At 28.0% G+C, this 23,167-nt stretch overlaps 1 protein-coding gene across 4 annotated transcripts; it reads left to right on the top strand.

Annotated features, from left to right (window-relative positions):
- The first annotated feature begins 317 nt into the window (after nt 1-317).
- Nucleotides 318-23,074, top strand: LOC135931262 (WD and tetratricopeptide repeats protein 1-like). Of its 4 annotated transcripts, none has more exons than XM_065468247.1 (14): nt 318-454; nt 497-580; nt 637-822; nt 884-1,107; nt 1,157-1,376; nt 1,974-2,052; nt 6,162-6,504; nt 7,930-8,170; nt 10,387-10,622; nt 16,713-17,035; nt 17,199-17,391; nt 19,043-19,235; nt 19,368-19,566; nt 21,777-23,074. In XM_065468247.1, the coding sequence occupies exons 1-14, from the start codon at nt 392-394 to the stop codon at nt 21,917-21,919; spliced, it is 2,727 nt and encodes a 908-aa protein (XP_065324319.1). In that variant the 5' UTR covers nt 318-391; the 3' UTR covers nt 21,920-23,074. The 4 variants fall into 4 exon arrangements, with proteins under 4 accessions (XP_065324319.1, XP_065324317.1, XP_065324318.1 ...); XM_065468245.1 differs by having other exon boundaries at nt 1,157-1,457; nt 21,777-23,067; XM_065468246.1 differs by having other exon boundaries at nt 319-454; nt 1,157-1,457; nt 6,162-6,501; nt 21,777-23,062.
- Nucleotides 23,075-23,167: the final 93 nt, after the last annotated feature.

Below are 23,167 nucleotides of genomic sequence, written 5' to 3' on the forward strand. Positions count from 1 at the left end.
AGGCTATAAATGCATAATTATTTCTTTTCCTTCTATATCATGAATTATTACATAGGCATCGAATAAAAATTAAAATAAAATATTTCCTTGTAAAATAATTTCTCGTACATTAAGCTGTAATTAATTTTGTTTGAGGTTTAAAGGTAAGATTTTTATAATTTCTCGACACATTACATTGTATATTTTTTATAGTATGCAATAATAATTTAGTAAATAAAACATTAGCTCAATTTCTCTATTTTTGAATTTGATATTATATTTTCTTCCTAACATTTTAAGGACAGATTATTCTCATATGTTTTTTCTAATATGCATGGTGAACCCTGTGCTTCTGATATAGATCCATATAGCTATGAATATTTATTATTTATAACTGAATTTATTTAGCAATATGGTGAAACACAAGTCGAATTATAATATTTTTTATGACATTGATCAACGTAACAATTTTGGGGTACTTGATCATAACTTTATAAAATACATACTATATTAATAGGAGAAAACTCATTTACATTTTCAACGGAAAAATCATGTGAAATCTCAATTTATTCAAAGATTAACCCTAAAACAAGAATTGCAGGTCTTTAGCATGAAATTGTTTTTGTTTAAATAAGATTAATTTTATCTTATTTAAAGGGTCATAATGGATGTGTTAACTGTTTGGAATGGAATACAAAAGGCAATTTGTTGGTCAGTGGATCTGATGATTTTAAGATCATTTTATGGGACCCTTATTCCTCTCATAGTAATAACACCAAAAATAGAAGCAATATCTTACATACTATTCAGACTCATCATTATGGCAATATATTTTCTGTTAAGGTTTGTAATTTAACAATTTATAAAATAATTAGACAACAAATTTGTTATAAAATTAATAAAGTTTTTGCCAGAAACAAATGACAGCATAATAGTAAGTGGGGCAGCTGATAAAAGAGTTTGCTTACATGACATAAATTATTTTGCCAAAGTTGTGAATAATGGCTATAATGGAGGTAAACAATTGGTAACTTGTCATTACTGCCATAGGGGTAGAGTTAAAAGGATTGGTGTAACAGACCGTGAACCTTTTATGATCTGGAGTATTGGAGAAGATGGCCTTGTAATGTAAATTTAAACTATTATATATATTTTAAAAGAATAATAAATTCTATAGGCAATATGATACTAGGATGCCTGCCTGCCCCCATCATAATGCCTCCACAACCCATGATGCACCAATAGAAAACTATATTGAATGCAATAACATACTATTAAACCTCAATTTATATTGTGATTCTAACTCAAATGGCAAAAGCAGCTTGAATATCAGAAAAAATGGTGTATTGGAAGGCAAATGCATGGCCATCAATCCATTAAGACCTGAAATGCTGGCGGTAGGTTGTAATGACCCTTATGTTAGAGTCTTTGATAGAAGATTTTTGACTGCTACCACATTTGAAGCTCCAGCTGGATATGTATTTTAGAAAAATTTTTTTGATAACTGGCACCAATTGTCATACAATCTTTTATTTATTTGATGTAATAGTGTTTAAAAACTTTTAGATGATGTTTTAAAAAAAAATAAAATCTATTATAATCAGATATGTACTGATATCAGTATTGAGCAGATATTCACTGTATAAAATTCACATCAATATTGTTCAATACTTTAAATTTTAACCAATTACAATTGAGTGGTCGATACTTAAAAAGGATATCATTATAACCTCTTATTTCTTTAAATTTATTTTTAGCAAAGATATCATTTTTTTAAATTAATATAAATTTATACTACATTATTTATTTGGCATTATATTGGATATCAGTCCTATTGGCTGACCATGTTAGTAGTGGTATTACTGGCCAATATTATGTTTATATCCTTGGCATTGACAAAGATGTTGATATTGGTGCATTTCCAATTTTTATAGATCCCAAATCAAAATTATTTATAAAATACAAATTATTCACATATCATTGAAACAATACAGACTAGCCAAGACGCCCCATCATATAGTGAAAGAAATGGTGAAAATGTACCCCTCAATGCCTGTCGATATTTTGTTCCTGGTTTTAATATTAAAATAATAATTCATTAATAATGCCATTTAAAGGTTATCATTTTTAAAATAAAAGTTTTGCACAGGTTTGAAATGCTCTTCAAAATAAAAATCTTTAAAGATTTTTGATCTCTGACGATTTTCTTAAATGAATATTTTCTAAAGAATGGTCAATCAAGGGAATTTTTTGATTAAATTTTACCTAAATTTTCCAATTTTTTTTAAAGTAAATCTATTGTGATTTTTAAAAAATTCTTTCATGATGAAATCACAATTTTTCAAAAAATTTTATTTGATCTTTAAATAATCTCCAAAGATTTTTAGTTTAAAATTTTTGAACAAAAATATTTTTCAAAAAATATATTCCTTTTTTTGTAAAATATACCAGTTCTTATTTTTGAAAATATTACTAATGTTACGAATATCATAAGCCTGGAGTGGAGAGGCCGATTTTTTTCATCGGTCTAGATTTGAATGCCACCCCCCCCCCCCCTTCCCATTTTTAAACTTGGCAACCAGGAAGGGGTCAATAAAAACCCAGGGTATTCTTTAAATGGTTTTTAAAGGAAAATAAAGGATACGAGGAGGAAATGAGCATGTCTTTATGATTTTCCTAATAGTTATACTTAGACCTGTGCGCCGGCGTCACGCCGAAAAAGCCGCCGATTGAGATCAGCGGCGCGAGCCGGCTCGCCGCCGATTTTTATTATGGCGGCGGCGCGGCGTGTGTAATTTTTAGAAAGCATATTAATTATATTTTTATATTAAATTATTATTATTTTAATTTGAATACTAACATTAAATCTAATTTATATTTTGTTTCATTCCAGCCCTTATTATTTTATGTTTTGTAAATATCTTTTTAAAGTATTATTTAATATATAATTTTTTTAAACTTTATTAGAAAGGTTAAACTAAATCAAATTTATAATTTGTTTCATTCCAGCTCTAATTTTTTTGTTTTTAAATATCTTTTAAAATATAAACTTAATATACAATTTATTAAATTAATTATGTAAAGCTTTATTTTGAAAGTTAATACTATATCTAATTTAATTTGTTTCATTCTAGCCCTAACTATTTTAATGTTTTTATATATCTTACTAATGTTTAAAATAAATATGAAATCTAATAAGGCGAAATTATGTTTTGATGTCTGCTTAGATTTAATGCCATTTGATTCTATAAATAATAAAGGAATGACAGACTTTCTAAAGGTTTAAAATTTATATAAAATGATTATTAAAAAATAAATTGTTAAAAAATTAGAAATATAAGATAATTAATTGATTCCTCTTCAGAATTGCCAAATAGGACAACCATTAGTCGGGATACACTAGACGATGTTTATTTATCTATGAAGGCGCATGTTTTAAATTTGATTGACTCTGGACCATAATTTTGTTCTATCACTTTTGATTTGTGGACCGATCATTTCAAGCGTCGAAATTCTATCACATTTAGTCTTCATCATTTAGATGAAAATTTTGATTTAAAATATTTTACCCTCAACTAAAAATGTGACTCAAAAGCATACTGGGGAAACAATATTATCTGATATTGATAGTATTGAAGAGGAGTTCCATTTAAAAGCCAAAATAATACAAATAGTAACTGATGCTGGGGCTAATGTCAAAAGAAGCGTCAGATTAGGGAATTATGAGCATCATTTATGCTTAGGGCATGGACTTCATAATTTGGTTACAGTTGTTGGCATAAAAAAAGTTACCAAGATTGATATTCTCATTAAAATAATTAGAGAAATTATTTCAGCCCTCAGATATCGAGTAGCTGATTTGGAATGTGAAATTGAGGCTGAACATGGTAAATGTCTGCAGTCAATTTATGAGACAGGTAATATCTTGGATATTGATGATTCTGATCTATACCTTACCATTTTGATATGTTTGATGAATCGGATAATAGAAATGGCATTGCACCAACCAATCCAATTAATGCAAAAACTTTAAAAATAAATTGCCTAACCCGCTAGCATAGCATATTAATTATGCTAGGAAGTATTTGCATTGTAAACAAAATTCCTATAAATAATGTTCTAAATAAAATAGGAAAACAATCTTTAAAACTCTTTAATAATGAATAGGACATGATAGATGAGCTTAAGTAAATCCATTCCGAGAGTCGGTGGAATTTCTTTCCTCCCAAAAAGGATTTACAATAAACTCAGGGTTATCATTTAGCAGTGAAATAGAAGCTCATATACAAATCAATAAATCTGATTGCTCAGATATAATATGCTTAAAAGAAAATATGAAAAAAAAGCTTGACCATAGGTTTCCGATCACTGAACTTCAAGTTATTTTATATTTTTATTAATAAAATTATATTCTAAACATTAGATATTAGCAACTCTACTTGATCTAAGATTTCAAAATCCCAATATTGTTTCACAATATTTAAATTCAAATTCTACGAAATCATTGCAATTTCTAATACGACATTTAAAACTTTTAGAGCATTATAGAAATGCTCAGCCTGAAATTCAAGTCGAGGATGGTACATCATGCTCTTATATAGCGAAATTAGCTCGAAAACATTCCCTTCCTATTAACGATTATAACAATATTACTAATCTTAAACAAGAATGCCATATTTTGCTCAGCCAAAATATTATTTCAGAAGAAGATGCATTGCTCTTGGAAGAAAAAGCGACTGGAACTTCCTATGCATGCTAATTTAGCTAGGAAGGTTCTTTACATACCTGCAACCAGTACACTCAGTTAAAGAATTTTTCCATTGCTGGATTAATACTCAATGCTAAAAGGAGTTCTTTATGTCCTACAAATCTTGATAAAATACTGTTTATTCATGACAATTATAATTTTGCTAAATCTGAATTCTGACTTATCATATTTCATACTTCATATTTTGCCTGCATTTCAAATTTATTTTAATTATAATAAAAATCAATAGGATATTTCTTATATGTGTTGTTGGTATGACTCTGATTGAGTAAAAATAAAAATACAATTCCTTGTCTATTTCTGAGAATGAGAAAATACATAAATTTAAATTGGAGTGAGACGGGAAATAATTTAAGATCAATTAAACTATGTTAGCAATGTGTTAGAAAAGATCGCCTACATAAATTATAAAAAATTTAATACATTAATTTATAAATTAAATTCATTAAAAAATATATTGATTTATAAATTAAATTCATTAAAAAAAATTAAAATAAATATTGCGCCGCCGACGCCGAAAATTTAGTAGGCGGCGGCGAAATCGGCGCGCCGCCGAACGCCGATAAAAAAATTTTAAAAAACCGCCGCCGTTGATTGAGACATCGGCGCACAGGTCTAGTTATACTCGATATAATTTATGTTTATTTTTAAAACAATTGGCTAGGCCCAACCTTTTGCAAAAAAATAAATGATATTTTCAAGGGCAGTTCAGCGCAGGTTTGTATTATTAAAATTATAACCATGTTTAAGTAAGTGCGTAGCCATTGAGTCGCCATTTATATTTGACTATTCTTTTGTTCGATTGTGTGGGGAGCCAATATTTTTCTGAAATCAATTTATTCGATGAGAGATTGGGATTGGATAAATGAGATCTGGATTAAGGTTAATACATATTTAAATTAATGGCACAATATAACAACTCATGCTATTTAACCCCCTTGACCAGTTCTGGGACAGGCCTTTGGGTTCTTATAGTAAATATAAAAATTCGTATTTTTTCACACTTTGATTGTTGATATATAATAAGTTAGAATTCAAGAATTTGATTTTCTTTAAAAAACCGCAAAAAAAACTGAATATACTTTAAAAATCTTAAGTATTTTATATTTTATGCCTGACTAATTAAAAAAGGCTATAAAAACACAAAATAGTTAGACTGAAAAAAAAATCAATCAAAAACAAAAATAGAGCATTTTTTGTTTTGAATTAATCATTTTTTCTTAAATATATATTTTTGGTTTTAAATTATTTTATAAAAATATAGTTCTTGCTTTGTTTTGTAAATTTTTTCTTTCCCTTTCTTTTTATATAAATCGTCGGTATAGATAAGTATTATATGTCATTGTGGGGAACTTAGCAAATTATCTGAGTATATATATAGATGTAATACATTTCTTTTTAAAATTTATCATAGGCCACGTCCCATTCAGATTAAAGGAATACAAAAAAAAGTTTAGAAATCTGGCTTGTACTTACACGACATTCAGTCCCGATGGCTCAGAACTACTGGTCAATTTGGGCGGTGAACAAATATACCTCTATGATACCCTGTTTTGTTATAAACCTAAAAATTATTCCTTGAAAAGGGAGCTTATTCAAAGTTATGACGACAATCACATGTCTTCGCTTTATTCTAGTCCCGACAATTACTCAAATAAAATTTACGGATACGATGATCAAATATCGCTTGCTACGGCTTTGTCACTCGCTAGCGAATTTAAAATGGCGGATAGAAAGCATGAGATCAAACCTGAGTTGTTAGCTAATTATCTATTCATTATCATTATTATATATTTATTTTATTTTTTTTAAATTATGAATATATTTAAGTATGTTGAACCCAATGACATGTAATAATACTTAGACTGCCGTTGAATATATTTATATGTGTATCAAAACAAATCAGCTGGTGACGTGTAATCTTGGTTTCCTATATAAACAATTTACATGAAAATATTAAAGCTTTTTTAAAAAAAAATTATACATGAAATCAAAATAGCGTGTTACCAGCTCATTTGTATTCAACGACTCTTCCGCATGCATTTGATTAAATAAATCGACTGTCTAGGTAAGTATTATATGTCATTGATTAAAACCATAGGTCATCACTTTCTATTCTGCACAATATCTACAAACCATTTTCTGAATAATTTACATAATTAAATTTAATTTTAAATGCTTTGCTTTGATATCTAATTTAACAATTGAAGCAGTCAACCATTTTTTTTCGCTTTTAATCCTGATCAGGATTTCCCGTTGTTTTTGAGCAGTTACTCATACTTCGAGAATAAAATATCTAAACTTTTTTTTAGCTCGCACCGTTTCAATTCAAGCATAATAGATTTTTAAAATACAAAATATTTGCCGCCAATTCTGATTTTTCTTATTCATTCGATAAAGTCTATTTTTAAAAAGTTTTCTTTTAATATTTTTCTTAAAGAAAATGTCCACTTTTACTTTTACTGTAAATTTAAATTTAAAGTTGTAACCTCACAAATCAAATTAAATTAGTTTTCTTTTAAAACTTATTTCATAGATAAATTACTCAATTTAAACTTCTATTTTTTTACTTGAAGGCATTTAAAGAAAATCATTTATGTAATTATCTTGCATTTCTGAATAACCACCAATAGTTATTTCGTTTTATTAATCAATTTTCCTTTTTTTCGAACGGATAATTTTATTTTATCCATTATTCATAATAACTATTACATTTCTTCTTGAGCATTGATAAAACACACGAGGTCTAAGAGCAATTTAGAGTCCACAAGACCCGTCTTTCCGGAGAAAAATGGAGAAAGAAAGATTTACGACACACGAAGCTATGATTCTTATAAAGTATTCACTTTTTTAAAAAAAGAACCTTTGAATGCTTGGAACCGCTTCAAATTTAAGTACCACCACCCGTTTTTTTAAATTTTAGGAAGTGGAACCGAAACCCCACTTAAGCCCAAATTTCGAACATATCATCTGAGTTTTGTTATTTTAATTATTGAAATGCTTTACTAAGAGTATACCTAAGTGCCGCCATAAACATGTGATAAAGGCCAGCTCACTGCTATCTCGATCTATGTGTGATGAGATAGGTTAAATGTAATGAGCTCCTCTATTTTGTAAATAAAAACTATATGATGGTAAAAGTTTTCGGGTTATAAATATATATATTTTTTAAATGATAAAAGATCATCTGAAACAAATTACGAAACGATTCCCAAAAAGCAGAGAAAGGAGAATGGATTTAGCATCTATACGTCACCGTCATGCAACATATCGCAATTACCGTCCAACAAAAATGGCGCTTTTCCCGCCAATAATCTCATTCCGTCTGGCTCGCATATAAAACGTTCATTCAAGGCAACATTGGCCGATTTACTAGGCTTGGATAATGATCACGATGGACATGTCGTTTTTGCCGATATTAATGTATACTATACATGTTTTATTGTTTCATTTACATGTGTATAAAATAAATTGTAATTGGATTACCCATGACTAGGTAACCTGCAATTATGAAGATTGTAGAGTTTTTATGGACCTTAAATAGCATTCGTCTTTGATATGTTACGTCAGATAATCTGTCTAATTTTTTTTAATAGGTTCCCTCATCATTTTAACCGAAAATGATAATTTTACATGTTGTGTATGTAGGGCTCCTATATAGCTCAGAATTAAAATTGAAATGCATTATTTATTTTTCACCACCCCTCTTTGAACCAAATGTAATTAAGAAATCAATATTTTTTATGAAAAAGAATTATGCATTTAATATAATTTTTTTATTTCTACAATAATTTAATAAAATTATATTATGATAGATAAAAAAATAAAAAAATAATATTAAATGCATAATAAAATAAATATAATAATATATCCATTTTACGTTGGTATGAACTATAAAATTGTAATATTTAATATATAAAATTATAATATATTAGATTTTTTAAAATAATTTTCAGTACTCCTCCATGTGAAATTAGAATTCCGCAGATAACTCATTTTGCAAAATTTTCTTTGTCTTTTTTAAAATATTTCCATAACAGAAACCATATTTAAAATAATTCTTTTATTTAAAGTATAAATAATAAAATTGGTGTTATTTTTTAAAAAAAATTAAAAATAGAAACTCACTGAAACTCGGGGAAATTTATTATTTTTTTAAATATTTTAAAAAAAATTTTTTTATTAAAAAAATAATAAATATGATGTAATAATAATTCAAAGTTTCATTGCTCAAAAGTTTTAAGGATTGCATTTTTAGTAAAAAAAAAATCGGATTAGATCATGTTTTTACAGGTATCGGCCCGATCCGATATTTTTGGAAAACGTTAAATATCGGTGCCGATCCGATATTTAATATCGGCACAGCTCTAATTTTTTTATTTTTTTATTCGCTTTTTGGCTATTTAGTATTTTAAATAGCCTGCTATTAAGTAATAAATCGACCTAGGACACGGCCTTGACGCTCGAAAAAAATACTTAATGATTAGATAAAATGACTTAATTCTCCAGAAAAAATATAATGTACTTGTTATACTTAAAACATTTTTTTTTTAAATTTAAACTGCTAAATTTTGTTCTTTTTTATTATTATTTGAAATTATTTTCATCCCTTCCTTCAAACAATAATTCCTATTTTTTATTTCTTTTTGTTTTCACTTAACAGTTATACTATTTAATCTTTTTATATTTAAAGGTAAATGTAAAAAAATTAAATATATCTTAAATGCTTTATCTATATGGTTAATTTACTTGATAGTTAGGCGAGAATTCATATATAAATTTAAAATAGATTCACTCCCCGTCCCCTGCTATTTATTTGGTCAGTCATTCTTTTTTTGATTAAAATTTTTGACGATATTTTTTAAATTATTTTAAAAATTAAATTATAAATTTTAAAAGAAGAGTTGTGTATTATAAAAATTACATTTAATTAAATTAATCAAAATATTTCTTATACCTTAAAATAACAATTAAAGTAACGTAAAATCTAATGTAAATAATAATTATAATGGCTAAGGGAAACAAGAGAAGGATAGTGAGACAGCTTCCACGGATCAGCCATCGTCCTCTCGCCTTGTCCCGGAGACCCTAGGCAGGTCTACTGCGACATGAACTTTTTCTAGAGATGCAGAGAAGGTTATACACCTACTTCAATATATATCCGGTTTTGGTCATCAGAAAAAAACGAAATATTGAATAATTGGCTACTTTGTATTTTGATTTTAACACGGAATAACAATAATTTTGAATGGTTAATGGTTATATAATTATAAATTTTGTTTATCCTTATTTTTTTGACCAATGATCGACGATGGATTAAGAATTAAATCTAATCTTAATAATCTTCAATTATTTTTTATTTATTTAAAGATTAAAAGTGAGCAGAACACAGCTCAGCAATATTACAATTATTATAATGACTCCCGATTATAATGCCTTGCCGCATTTACCCTTTCGTAGTTATGGTCCCATACATCTTATTTTATTTATCAAGTTTTCTTTAGTTTTGAAGCGTTTTTATATTTTATGGCCCCGTGAGAAATGTTATAAAAATGAGGTATAAAAATTGCAAATCGTGAGATACAAAAGGTCATAAATTAAGCAATTTTTTCATTCTTCTTCACATGTTGCGCACTTAGAAAATTCTCTCAAATCCATTTTCCTTGCTACCTCCGTCAGCCGATACAGATCCGCTCGTGTTAAAGCTCAAAGAAGAAGCGAATCAATATTTTAGAGCTTCGCGTTTCGATCGAGCTATAACTAGTTACAATAAAGCCCTCTCTAAGATCAACACATCGGTCTCAATATATACGGGACCCGCATCATCGGCCTTACTTAGCTGCAATAGGGCGGCGTCACTCATCAAACGTAATTGGTTAGTTTATGAATTTAATTTAAAAAAATAAATAAAATAAAAATTATATACGAGTAAATTAGAATTTATACATATTTTTTTTCAAAATTTACTAGAAAAAAGTTTATTTTCGATATTTTTAAATCTTCGAGATATTTTGTTGGTAATATAACTGCACTCCGAATTTAAATGTTTTACACAAAAAAACCTATTTCCATTTGATTTTTTTTATCCTGCAGCTTCCTATTTTATGCAAACTTTTATTTTTTTTACAAAGTTTTATGTAACTTTATTGGAAAGTTTTTTTTTAGGATAAGGCTTATGACCTACTTTGTTTTTCACATTATTAAGAAAAATATGATATACTAACTACTGAAGATTAAATAAATATTTTATTGTTTTTATCGTATTTTTATTGACTTTTATAGTGATAATATTCTTTTTATTATCTGTGGAGATTTTTCGCCCTGGGGGGGGGCGGGGGGCTATCATATATCTTCGATTTTTTAAATCTTATATGTTTATTATATAATTTGTTTAAAATTAATTTAAATAAAATGCTTAAAATATCAAAGCTTAATAAAAAATTTAATGAGATATGACCATTTTAAATTGGAGGATATTTAGTTGAAAAAAATGATGAAAACGATCCTTTTAATTTTAACAAACTTTGAACTTGAACGTGTTCGTTTTTTACGTTCGTTCTATTTTAGAAAAACCATTTTATTCATTTAAAAATAAAAAATATTAATTTTATATACTTAGAAATTAATAAGAAAATTTTTTTAATAATAAAAATATTAATTTTATATATTTAAAAATTAATAAGAAAATTTTTTTAATAATAAAAATATTTTTTTATTTACTGAAAACTTTTAATTTTAAACATGGCTAATATATTATGTCAATAAATATATGGCATTTATTTACATTAAATGAAATATAAAATGATATTTTAAATTTATTCGTAAAGTTTTGAATGAACGTGAATGCGTTACTTTTTTTGAAGGTGAACGTGAACGCATTCAATTTTTTCCAATGACCGTTTGAACGCGTTCGATTTTTTTTGAAAATGTTCAGCATTAGGGTTGCATAATCAAATTTATTTTAAATCCTAAAGGAATGATTTTTAAATAAAAGGATTCGATTAGATATAATTTTTTGCAGCAAATTTTTAATGAGTTAATCTAAATTAATTTTAATGGAATAAACTCCTATAAAAAATGATTTTAATGAATATTAATTAAATTTTAAGGAATTTTATTATTTTAATTTGCTCTTATTTAAATAAATATTGATATTTAATATTTTAATCAGAGACCTGCAGAGGTACCATTTGCACGGCCCGGCCCGGTTTTAAATTTTTTAGGCCCGGCCCGGATATTTAAAATAAAATTTTTTACGGCCCGCCCCGGCCCGGATTTAAAAATTTCAGGCCCGGCTCGGAATTTTTTAAAATTATATTCAACCTGGTATATACAAAAATTCACCTATGAGGTATTTTACCATATTTTTTAGCGAGTATTATCGCTTATTATTCAAAAAATACATGTAAAAAGCTAATATTTTGAGAATATTATATTGAATTTATAAAAATTATAAAACTGTTATTTATAAAAATGGATATTTTGAGCATATACTATATTTTATATTGCATTTATAAAAATAAAACTAATATTCATAAAAATGGTAATAATATTTGTCATATACTATATTTTATATTACATTTAAAAAAAATAAAACTAACATTTAATTTATAAAAATGGAAAATATTTTGAGAATATAATATATTGTATTTAATTTACTATTTAATTTATAAAATAAAAATAAATCGCTATTTAAAAAAATGCATGTATAATAAATAGTATTTTGAAAATATAATCTAATTGCACAATATTAATATAATTTATTTTATAATATAAATTTTTAACAAAAGAAGATAATTGTATTATATAATATTGTAAAAAAAAATAATGAAAAATGTTGGATTAAAAACTTTCATGACTCAAGGTATATATAATAAATGCAATAAATATTTGACAGTTTGCAAAGTAAAAAACCAGCATGATTGACGAAACTCTATACTCAAGAAAGATATTAAAAATTCACAAATTATCATGAAGAATCAGGTTGAAGATTACTTCTTCTTTCTTCAAGAATTCTCCCAGTAGTGGAAAAATTCCGCTCACAGCTTGCACTTAAAGCAGGAATTGTCAATTTTGCTAAAATTGGAAATTCGCTTTGATGAGCCGCCCACCACTCTAACAAATTATCCACCTTAAATGTTTTATCTATTATTTATATAATTATAATATTCATCATCGGGTATTGACATATTACCAGAATTACCATCGCCCCATTTGTCATAAAAAGATTCAGTTTGTTTAACAACAGTCGTAATTTGACTGGTCGATGGTATTTCATTTACTTCCTGAGCCTCTTGTAATTTAATATAATCTTTTATATAGTTTTCCATCATTTTGCGATCTGGCCCTGACTACATACGTAATTGCTTGAATTTGGGACAGAGAAAAAGAGAAATAATGATACTTGTGTAAAACAAATTTTTCAATTAAAAAATGCTTTATATTAAGTAAAATCAATTTTATTTCTCCTTTTCGCTTTGAAAGGTATTACAAACTTTAAGAAGTGATATTCCTTTATTTGATTGTTTTGGTAAAATATATTCTAAAAATTTAGATATGAATTATAAAAAAATATATTAATAATACTTGAATATTGGGGCTTATTTAAGATATTCCTTATTTGATTGTTTTGGTAAAATATGTTATAAAAATTTAGATATGAATTATAAAAAAATAACTTTGAATAAATTTGCAGGAAATTAATAATTAGATCGATCTGTGGGTTGTTAGGTAGTGTTAACCATCACCCAATATTATATTAATCATAACTATAATATAATATAATCTTATAACTATTAACTCATAATGTAAAAATTTTTATAAAAAATATTAAGGCCCGGCCCGGGTTTAACAATCTTAGGCCCGGCCCGGATATATTTAAAAAAAAATTTTTAGGCCCGGCCCGGATATGTTTAAAATTTTTTTAAACCCGGCCCGGGTATATTTAAAAAATTTAAAATGCGGCCCGGCCCTGCCTGGGCCGGGTTTAGGGCCGGGCCTGCAGGTCTCTGATTTTAATACTAAGAAAATTAATAATTCATCCAGTTTATATAATAAAATTATTTTAATGCTACTTTATATAAAAATTATTTTACTTTTAATTTTAGATTTTTTTATATATAAAAATAAAATGTTATTTAAGTGGCGTAAACGGGGGGGGGGGGGGGTTGGGGTTAAAACCCATAGTTTAATTATAATAATCAAACATTGTTAATATTAAATTTTTTAATTTATAAAGTATTAAAATTAGTAAAAATGGGCCTAAATATTAATATATAAGATAAAGTACTTTTTAATCTATAGCACAATAATTTATTCATAAATACAGAAAAACAGATGTTTATATGTAATAAGTTGATCTATTCCGTAATTTAAAATAACAAAACATGTTCAATTTTATAATTTTATGTTTGATGTTACATTTTTCCGGGATATAAAATTATTAAATATTTTTATTTAATACTAATAAAACTTGATTTAATTTAAATATAAAAAATTGAATTTTTTGCGTTTTTTATATAAAAAAATTACAATGGCAAATTTTTCAAGCCCTGAATTGACCGATGCAACCTAACTCTGGTTGATTGGCTCGGGCAGACATTTTTTCGGAAGCGGTGGGATTTGGATCTCATGTCGGAATGGGAGTTCGACAAAATTTTTATTTTGTTTTCCCAAATGTTCTTTTTTATGAATAATTAATTTCAAGAATAATCACAACAAATTGTTTAAGTATCCTTCCGAGGGCTTATAATTTCTTTTTCTATTTTAAAATATCCTACTTTTTTAACGGTTCAAATTTAAAAAAATATAACTCTGACACATTAAAAAAAAATTTGGAGTGTGTTTTAAATATCAACTAATTAACTAGATTAATAGAACTATATTCATTTATTTAATTTAAAAATTTAAAAAAGAATATATTAATCAAAAAACAATAATTAATTGTATTATATAAATACCTCCATCTAAGAACTTGATTTAACAATCTTGGAACCTCATCTGTATCATCATGGTCTCATTATTGACGGTCATGACTTGATTCGGACATTATCTCAGATGATCACCCTCACAAGCCCAACATTGTCTTGGTCTAGGCTTACCATAAGGAACCATTCGTACTTCGGTCGTACCTTCGTGGAATCTCCATTCTCATATCATTTAACATTTCTCCATATAGTCTAATAGCTTCTTCCCTTGCTAACCTTAACCAGTTCCTTGAGTGGTCCATATACTGGACATATTTCTATACGAACGATATAATTTCCCACTCGAGTATAATTAGACATCTAAATAAATTCCTATTACATATAATAACCCTTCCCTTCGAATATTCCTATGTCTTATAGTCTTCAATAAAAACATCAAACTCTATGATTATGCATTCATCTCAACATTTCTTTTTTTAATAACATCAAATTTTGCTTTCATCCCAAAATTTCATCTTTCAGATTAAATTTCTCTCTATTCTTGGTCGTATCTATTTTACATGTCTCGACCATGTACCTCGCTACTCTTCAATTTCTACCTCAACTTTCGTTCTTCCTATATTTTTCCTTAATATACCACCGATAGATAAGAGTTGGTTAAAAAAGGGAAAATGGTGGTTATCGTTGTTAGCATACTATACTAAGACGTCTAAGGAACTCCAGCTGAAATATTTTTAAGAATAAAAACGAGATCTGAATTAGATTTTCTAAAGGAAAAGGTAACACCGAGAGAACAAATAAATGTTAAGAAATTTCATAGGAAGTCTTGATTGGATATTGTTGTTTGATGGGTCTATTAAACGGGGGAAGGGTGTATTAAGTAAAAATATAGGAAGAAAGAAAATTGAGGTAAAAATTGAAGACCAGTGAGGTACATAGCCGAGACATGTGAAAAAGATTGGACCGAGAATAGAGAGTTATTTAAACAAGAATAAAAGTTTTTTTTTTGGAAAGACGAAATTTTGGGATGAAAGCAAAATTTGATTTAAAATCATAGAGTTTGATGTTTTTATTAAAAAACGGAACGAAAGACTATATGATAGAGGAATAATCGAAGGGAAGGGTTAACTTTATATGTAATAGTAATTTTTTCTAGATGCCTATTTATACTCGAGTGGGAAATTATATCGTTCGTATAAAAATATGTCCAATAGATGGATGAATGAACTCAAGGAACTGGTTAAGGTTAGCAAGGGAAGAAGCTAATGATTATATGGAGAAATGTTATTTGATATGATAATGGAGACTCCACGAAGATACGACCGAACGGTAAGAATTCTTATAGTCAGTCTACGAGTTCCCTAGAAGGAGGTATCTAAGAGAAGGGGTGTTGGAAGTAAAGGATAAAGAAAAAATTTGAATATGTTATTTTGAGGAATTTATTTGAATAAACGATTTATATAAAATTGTTTAGTATGCGAATGTGATGTTATATAAATGTCGGAAGAAATTTATAATACAAATAGTTTTTATTTTTTTGGTTAATATATTCTTTTTTTGTATTTTTAAATAATTTGTTTATAAATTAATATAGGCCACTTAATCTAATTAACTAGTTGATATTTAAAACAGATTAGATTCGAATCTATATCTAAAATGAATTATTCGTTATTCGATTTGTATTTTACGAGTACGAATAAAAAATTATTCTATTCGAAATTTTTAATAGAATACGAATAAGAAAAGTATTATTAGTCGAATATTATTTTATTTGTAAATATTTGAAATTACCTATAAGGATTTTTAACGTACCACTTTTTTAAAATATTTTAATAGTCCGTTTTTATTTTATTTTATTTTTGAAAATATTTTTAAAGAATTGTAGGAAAAGTTCTCGATTTTTTTGTACACCTCGATTTTATTTTACCATTTTAAAAGATATTTCGTCATGTTATTTTTTTAAAAAATTTTTTTAAGTTATTATAAACAAACTTTATTGAATCTTTATTCCAAAAATATTGACCCCTATCGCAACAAAGGGACGGGGATAATTATGCGGCCATGTTGGACTGTTTCCAAGCCTTGAGACTTGAACCTTTAAACATCAAGGCTCGTTTCCGGTTTATCAAATGCTTGATGGAACTCGATTTGGTTAAGGAGAGTAGAATGTGCTTGGAACGTTTCAAAAAACTCTTTCCTATTAATAATTACGCACGTGGTGACGACAACGAAAAGGTTGAGAATGAGGGAGATATCAGTGGACATTATAGGGCTGTCGCTTCCGCTTTTAGAATCCTGGAAAGCCACATAGCAGCTAAGGAGTTTCATGTCAATGATCAAAAGTTAAAGTCCGATAAAAACGGTTTTATTTTTTTTATATGAAATGAAATTCGCTACGAATTTTTTTCCGGATTAATTTTCAAATGTACATTTCCATTATACATTACTAAAATACCAATTAGCTCATTATTTATATAATATTTTCAAATCATAATCTAAATCCATTTACTATAACCTGTATGTAGGAGTCGCTAAAAAGTCCAAAAAAGAACCTCCAAAGATTTCAATAGAGTCCGACCGGCCTTCCAGTCTGGCCGCTTCAAGTAACCCAAGATTTAAGGATCGGGCTTGGAAAAAGTACGCGAGAGACTACAAGCTCAGGTATTGCGGCCATTGCAATACCACTACCGATATCAAGGAAGCCAACTTTTTCGGGAGGTTATTATTACCACACTTATTGACCATACTTTAAAACGTATTTGCCTAACCTTGCCAATAAGTGTAGCATGCTTTGATGGCCTTGTAGCATGCTTTGATGGCCTTGTAGCATGCTTTGATGGCCTTGTAGCATGCTTTGATGGCCTAAAAGAGAAAAATTTGGGGGCGTTCGAAACGGTTTGAAATTTCTGCAAAAATTTTTTTGAAAATAGATGAATGACATTCTCATGGCTATAGTTATCTCAAGCCTTCTTTCATCACATTTATCGTTTTCGTCATATTTACGTCAATCAAGTTGCCTGATAACCTCGTAGACATGCTCAGTAAATTTAATCAGCTGGAACCCCTTTAAATGCGCAATTTCTTTTCGCTTTTGCCAAAAAATAATTTGTGACCCTCTTTCGCAAAGAAATTTTTATTGCTTATCTTCAACTCCTGGTGTGTTTGATCTTCAACTACTAAGAGGTACCAAAGTTATTAAAATGACCACGTATGACTTGATGCACTTTTCTTCCATTAAAGTCTTCTTTTCAGCAATGACAGTTCAGTGGTATTTACATTTCGATTAGATGTAAAGTGGTAACTGAAGACTTGTGGGAGAGTTGTAAATTTTCTCGGTCACATGGCCTCACTTGTTCAAAAATATCATCAACGACTGCGCCATGAGAATGTTAATTATCTTTCGTCAAAATATCTAATCCTTAAAGGTTCCCGAATCATATCGACCCCCCCCCCATATCCCCCATAACAAACTTGCTCTTCTTAATTAAGGTATTATACTTCTCGATTAGGAGAACAAAAAACTAATGCATAAGATCTTTCCTTTGTTAATGTTTTTTCTCCTAATCTTAATTCAACTTTACAGTAAGAGTTCACAAAAATAAATAAGTGCTCTCTTAACTTTCACCCCATTTATAGCTTTCAATAGTGTTATAAACGGCTCGTTTTTAGCGATTTTTAAAAACTGCTAACTAAATATTTTAGCCAAGATAAATATTGCCTAAACCCAGAGATTCGCGAATAGATGTCTAAACTCATTCCATCTATGAGCAGACTTCAGGCTTGCAAAATATTTTTCGGGATAAAATATTGAGTTAGCCTCTTTTAAAAGTCGGCTTAAATTGAGCTGTTTAACAACACTAGCTCTCACCTTCACCATATGTCTCACCATTCTTAATTATGCCATTTGTACTAAAGGCTTCATATAGTAACTCTTATGGGGAATTTTATCTGTTCTTCCCCATACATTTCCCCTATAAATATTTTTCAACTTTTAAACATTTTTTTAAATAGTGATCATCAATTTGATCAATACACAGAATTTCAATATAAAAAAATGATAAATTAAATAATGTAATTATGTATTTTTATAGAAATTTAAAATGTACTTACTAGTTATCTCATTTGATATATAACACTTGAAATAAGAAAATATGTAAGTAATTTATTTTAATTATCTAAGAAATTACGATAAAATATTCTGAAGGAAACATTTTTATGTATATTTAACAGCATTTAGAAGAAGGATATGTAAATTTTGACATGAATATTGAGTTTAAACCTCCAATTTACAAGTTTAATTTTGCAACATTTATCTTTATCCGTCCTTTTTGATGTTTATACCCCCCCCCCCACCTATCTTTCTAATTAGCGAGGGTCAGTTTATAGTTGCCGGATCTGACGATGGTTACTATTTCGTTTGGGACAAAGCTAGTACTAATATATGCAAGGTTTTGGTGGGCGATGAAGCTATCGTCAATTGCTTGCAACCGAATCCAGTGGAATGTCTCCTGGCCACGAGCGGCATTGACCCTCATATACGCCTGTGGAGTCCTGGGCCCGAGGTTAAATTTGTGAAATTCGTCCTGATTATAATTTGAATGTTTTAAAGGTTTATCAAATCTGATTTTTTAGTAAATCTGTAGGACAAATCATTTAAAACGCACGTTTTTTAAATTTTTTTTAAAAAATATTAGATCTCTGATAATTATAACTCCGTAGCCTACGAAGTTGAAAACGCGAAAAATAATGAAGAAACAGCGGCCTCGAATCAAAAACGGATGAACGCGGATCCTATAGAAGTCATGCTAATGAATATGGGTTACCGGGTTAACCCCCCTTCTGCCTCCAATCTTAACCCACTCCCCGCCGACTCCAATTTTAATTCATCCTTAGGTTATACATTAAATTTTATATGAGAGTAATTGGGAATAATAAATAAACCCAATTTATGATTACTTTATAATCTTAAGTCATAAAAGACGCTTTATTGCTGTAAATTGCCATCAGAGCTATCCAACATTTCCACTAAATTTTGGAGAGTTAGTAGGGGTACCCTAGTGGAACCACCCACGATTCTTTAGCAAACCAGTCAGGCTCGTTGTTTTTAAATATATTGCTGGTTAGAGTTTTTTAGAAGAAAAAAACAATTCCGTACCAAGGATGAGTATGGAGGAAAGAGTTGACCAAGAAACTGATTTATTTAGTTTTTCTTATCAATAATTTTAATTTTTTTTAAAATATGGAATTATTATATTATGATAATATATACGGGAACAGCAGCTCTCTGGAATATCAATGAGAGATAGGAAAAGTATTACATAAAATATTTAGATTTCTGGTTTTATCTTTGCGATATTTTCAAGAGGTCAAAAAATGTATCATTGAAATGAGTGCAAATGCTGAATAATTTTTATACTCTGTTATTTCGATTATTTTTCTTTCTATTTTTTTTTACTCTTCTATTTTTGATTTTTGGATCGGTGGATTCTTACTTTGCTGTTGATGACAACATTGGTGTGATTGGAATTTTGCTAGAATTTTTGATACTTTATTGGGCAGGCGTATCATTTAATTGATTTTGACTCTTTGTGACTTATTAGCTTTTATCACTATTGAATATACTGTATAGGTTAAAATTTGCAGATTTACCTCATTTGAGGTTAACTAATTTAATATTTCCCTGCGTGTATTTTATAAGTTGTCTATTTAGTTGGCACCCTTAAATATTTTAGAGTTAATTACAGGATAGCACAGAGAAAAAAATACCAAAAAATAATTTATTACGCCAATGATAAATCAACATAAACTAAAATTAATCTCATATTTTTATAGCTTTTACATAATAAAAGGTTATTTCAACATTTTTTTGATATACCATAGTCATTCCAGCACTCAATGCCTAGAAAAGAAGCATAAATGCACCTCACTCTTTCTAACCTATATTAACACTGCCCCAGTTTTGTTGACTGGAAAATAAAGGCTAGGGAGCGTTTGCCATCCATTGATCTAGAGCCATCGTTTGGCGGGGATCTGTGGTGGTGATAAATGTGTTGATAATTAGTTGACTTTTAGTGTTTGACGAGAGTAAAGCTGCAATGTTCAGGTTTAGCAGGGGATCGAAAGCCTATACTTTCGAATTTTATTAGGAGAGCAGCTTGCATCCAGGAATAGAATGAGAATTTGAGGTTTAATTGTTTTAAGAGATATCGTGACTTGTTCCAGCTGGAATAGAGGAGCAGAACGAAAGGTAAGCAATATTTTTGGAATGTATAGGAATTTTTTACAAAATAAAAATGAATGGTTGAAATGGTATAAAAATAAAACCTAGTTTAATTCGGTAGAATTTGTTCAAATCGTCGGTAAATTTCAGATATTGTTGCTTTGCCTACCAATGGGGAGTTTAGAGATGCAACTAGATTTTTTGACTATAGAAAAATATCAGGTACTATATAATTCACATTTTTTAGGGTTTAGTGTAAGCCCCGCTATTTAATGCTTGGTAGGGGGGATACTAACAATTTTTTTTAGCCAGCACACCCTCCATAATATAATGCAGTTAATTTTATCTAATCTCATACTTGTTTCCCTGTCTTTTGAAATGCTTCCTATAGACAGATCAAACCAAGAATCGTGGAGGGTTTCACTCATAGACACCCATGCATGTCCTCTCAATTTGATGAGAATTACGGATCAATGCGCGGCAATCAAATATAACGCCAATTTTATTTTAATATAATATTTTAATATTGGATGCTGGAGAAACAAAAAATTCCGAATTTCGAAAAATCAAAACCAAATTTAGATGATTATTTTTCGATTATTTAAAAACACCAATAACATATAATATTTACATAGGCTGAAGATTCATTCATTAAAATGAATTTTGAAGCGTCGTTGAATACAAATCAGCTGTTGACGCCATTTTGCTTTCCCATATAAGTATAATTACATAAACCAAAATGACAGCACCAGCTGGTTTCGCATTGTTACACATTTAGATGAAAAAACATCAATATAGAAAGTAATATTTTTGTCAAACACGATTTATTTTTATCCTGTTCTGACTATTATTTATATTATTTATTAATCTTTCAAAACCATAGGAATTTTCGAGGATTTTAATTATGAAGGGCATCATGAAGGCGTGAGCCAAGAAAATTTTGGCGAAGTGGAAGAGAATGATAATGACAGGGAAGGTAGCGAGGACACTTTCAGTACTACTACCGTTCAGTGCAGAACCACGTGACTATCAATTCATTTCTTCCTTCATAACTTTGATATTTAAATAAAAAGTTGAAATCACCTATTGTAACAAATTTTTTACTCTTAAAATTTAATTTTATATAAATTTATAATATATATATAAATATAGGGTAAGAACAATTTTCAAGCATTTTATATAAAAAAAATATTTTTCGAAGTTTTCCCGGTTTAAAAATTGGATTACTTGTTAATTTGCACTTTTTATAATTTCTAAACTTGTATATTAATTTTGAAAAGAAAGCGAATTAGTTTTTATTTACCGACGAAAATTTATATTAAGGCTATTTTAAACAAAAAAAATGGGCATCTTGATAACGACTTTTGAAATCGCCTTGATTGATTGTATTTTTTCCTTGTTCTTCTAAGAAACATAAATCCACTCAATATTCGAAATTTTAAAATCGGTAAAGTCTATTATAATTTCCTCCTTATCATTTTAACAATTACATGATAAATTAGAAGATTTATGCAAGCCCTTTCCTGTTATCGAATCACAAATAAGGTGCGATAAGTTTGAATATATTCGCCTTTGAAATAATATTATGAATCATTATGTTATAAAATATTTTTTACGTAATGGTAAAACATAATTATAATTTAGGTAATTATTCGTTTAACAAGATTAAGAGAGAATTTTTTTATTATAATTGTAAATAAATGCAATCTTTTATATATTATTAATAATATATTTTATTAGGAACATTGAATTATATTATAATATTTGTTTCACATTATTTATTACAATAAATTTTTTTTTAAAAAATTAAGATATTCTGTGATTGATTTAATTTATAAATTATATTTTTTTAAAATACAAAATATGACTTATTGAATTTTACAAAAAAAAGTGCAAACCTACTTATGATAAGACAATATAAGTAATATAATGGTAAATTACAAGTATTAGGTTACCGGTTACCTCTGTAAGTACATTAAAGCAGCTAAATACATTTTGAGAATGTCCGAAGTCATCTATGATCATAAAATTAGCCTGATTATTAACAATATTTATATTAATTATACGACCTTAAAGTATTTTGTACACAAAATGAAAATCATACCTGTATCAAATCTTTTTAATGATTACCTTAACTAGGATTGTGCCGATATTAAATATCAAATCGGCACCGATTTTTTTAATTGTTTTTGGTTATTCTATGATTGTAATATATAATTATACTATTTTTTTTATTTTATAAATAATTTCATAAATAATAAATTAATAAAAGGA

This window comes from Gordionus sp. m RMFG-2023, chromosome 1, assembly GCF_954871325.1.
Source record: "Gordionus sp. m RMFG-2023 chromosome 1, tfGorSpeb1-WG-v2, whole genome shotgun sequence".
Taxonomy (NCBI): domain Eukaryota; kingdom Metazoa; phylum Nematomorpha; class Gordioida; order Chordodea; family Parachordodidae; genus Gordionus; species Gordionus sp. m RMFG-2023.

What these genes read in the sequence shown, in the direction of transcription:
- LOC135931262 (XM_065468245.1), top strand. Translation starts at nt 392, where the DNA reads ATGGTGAAACACAAGTCGAATTATAATATTTTTTATGACATTGATCAA. An exon ending in CTGTCGATATTTTGTTCCTG is followed by an intron (nt 2,053 to 6,161) that starts GTTTTAATATTA and finishes AATTTATCATAG; the next exon opens with GCCACGTCCCATTCAGATTA. An exon ending in GTTAAAGTCCGATAAAAACG is followed by an intron (nt 17,036 to 17,198) that starts GTTTTATTTTTT and finishes ACCTGTATGTAG; the next exon opens with GAGTCGCTAAAAAGTCCAAA.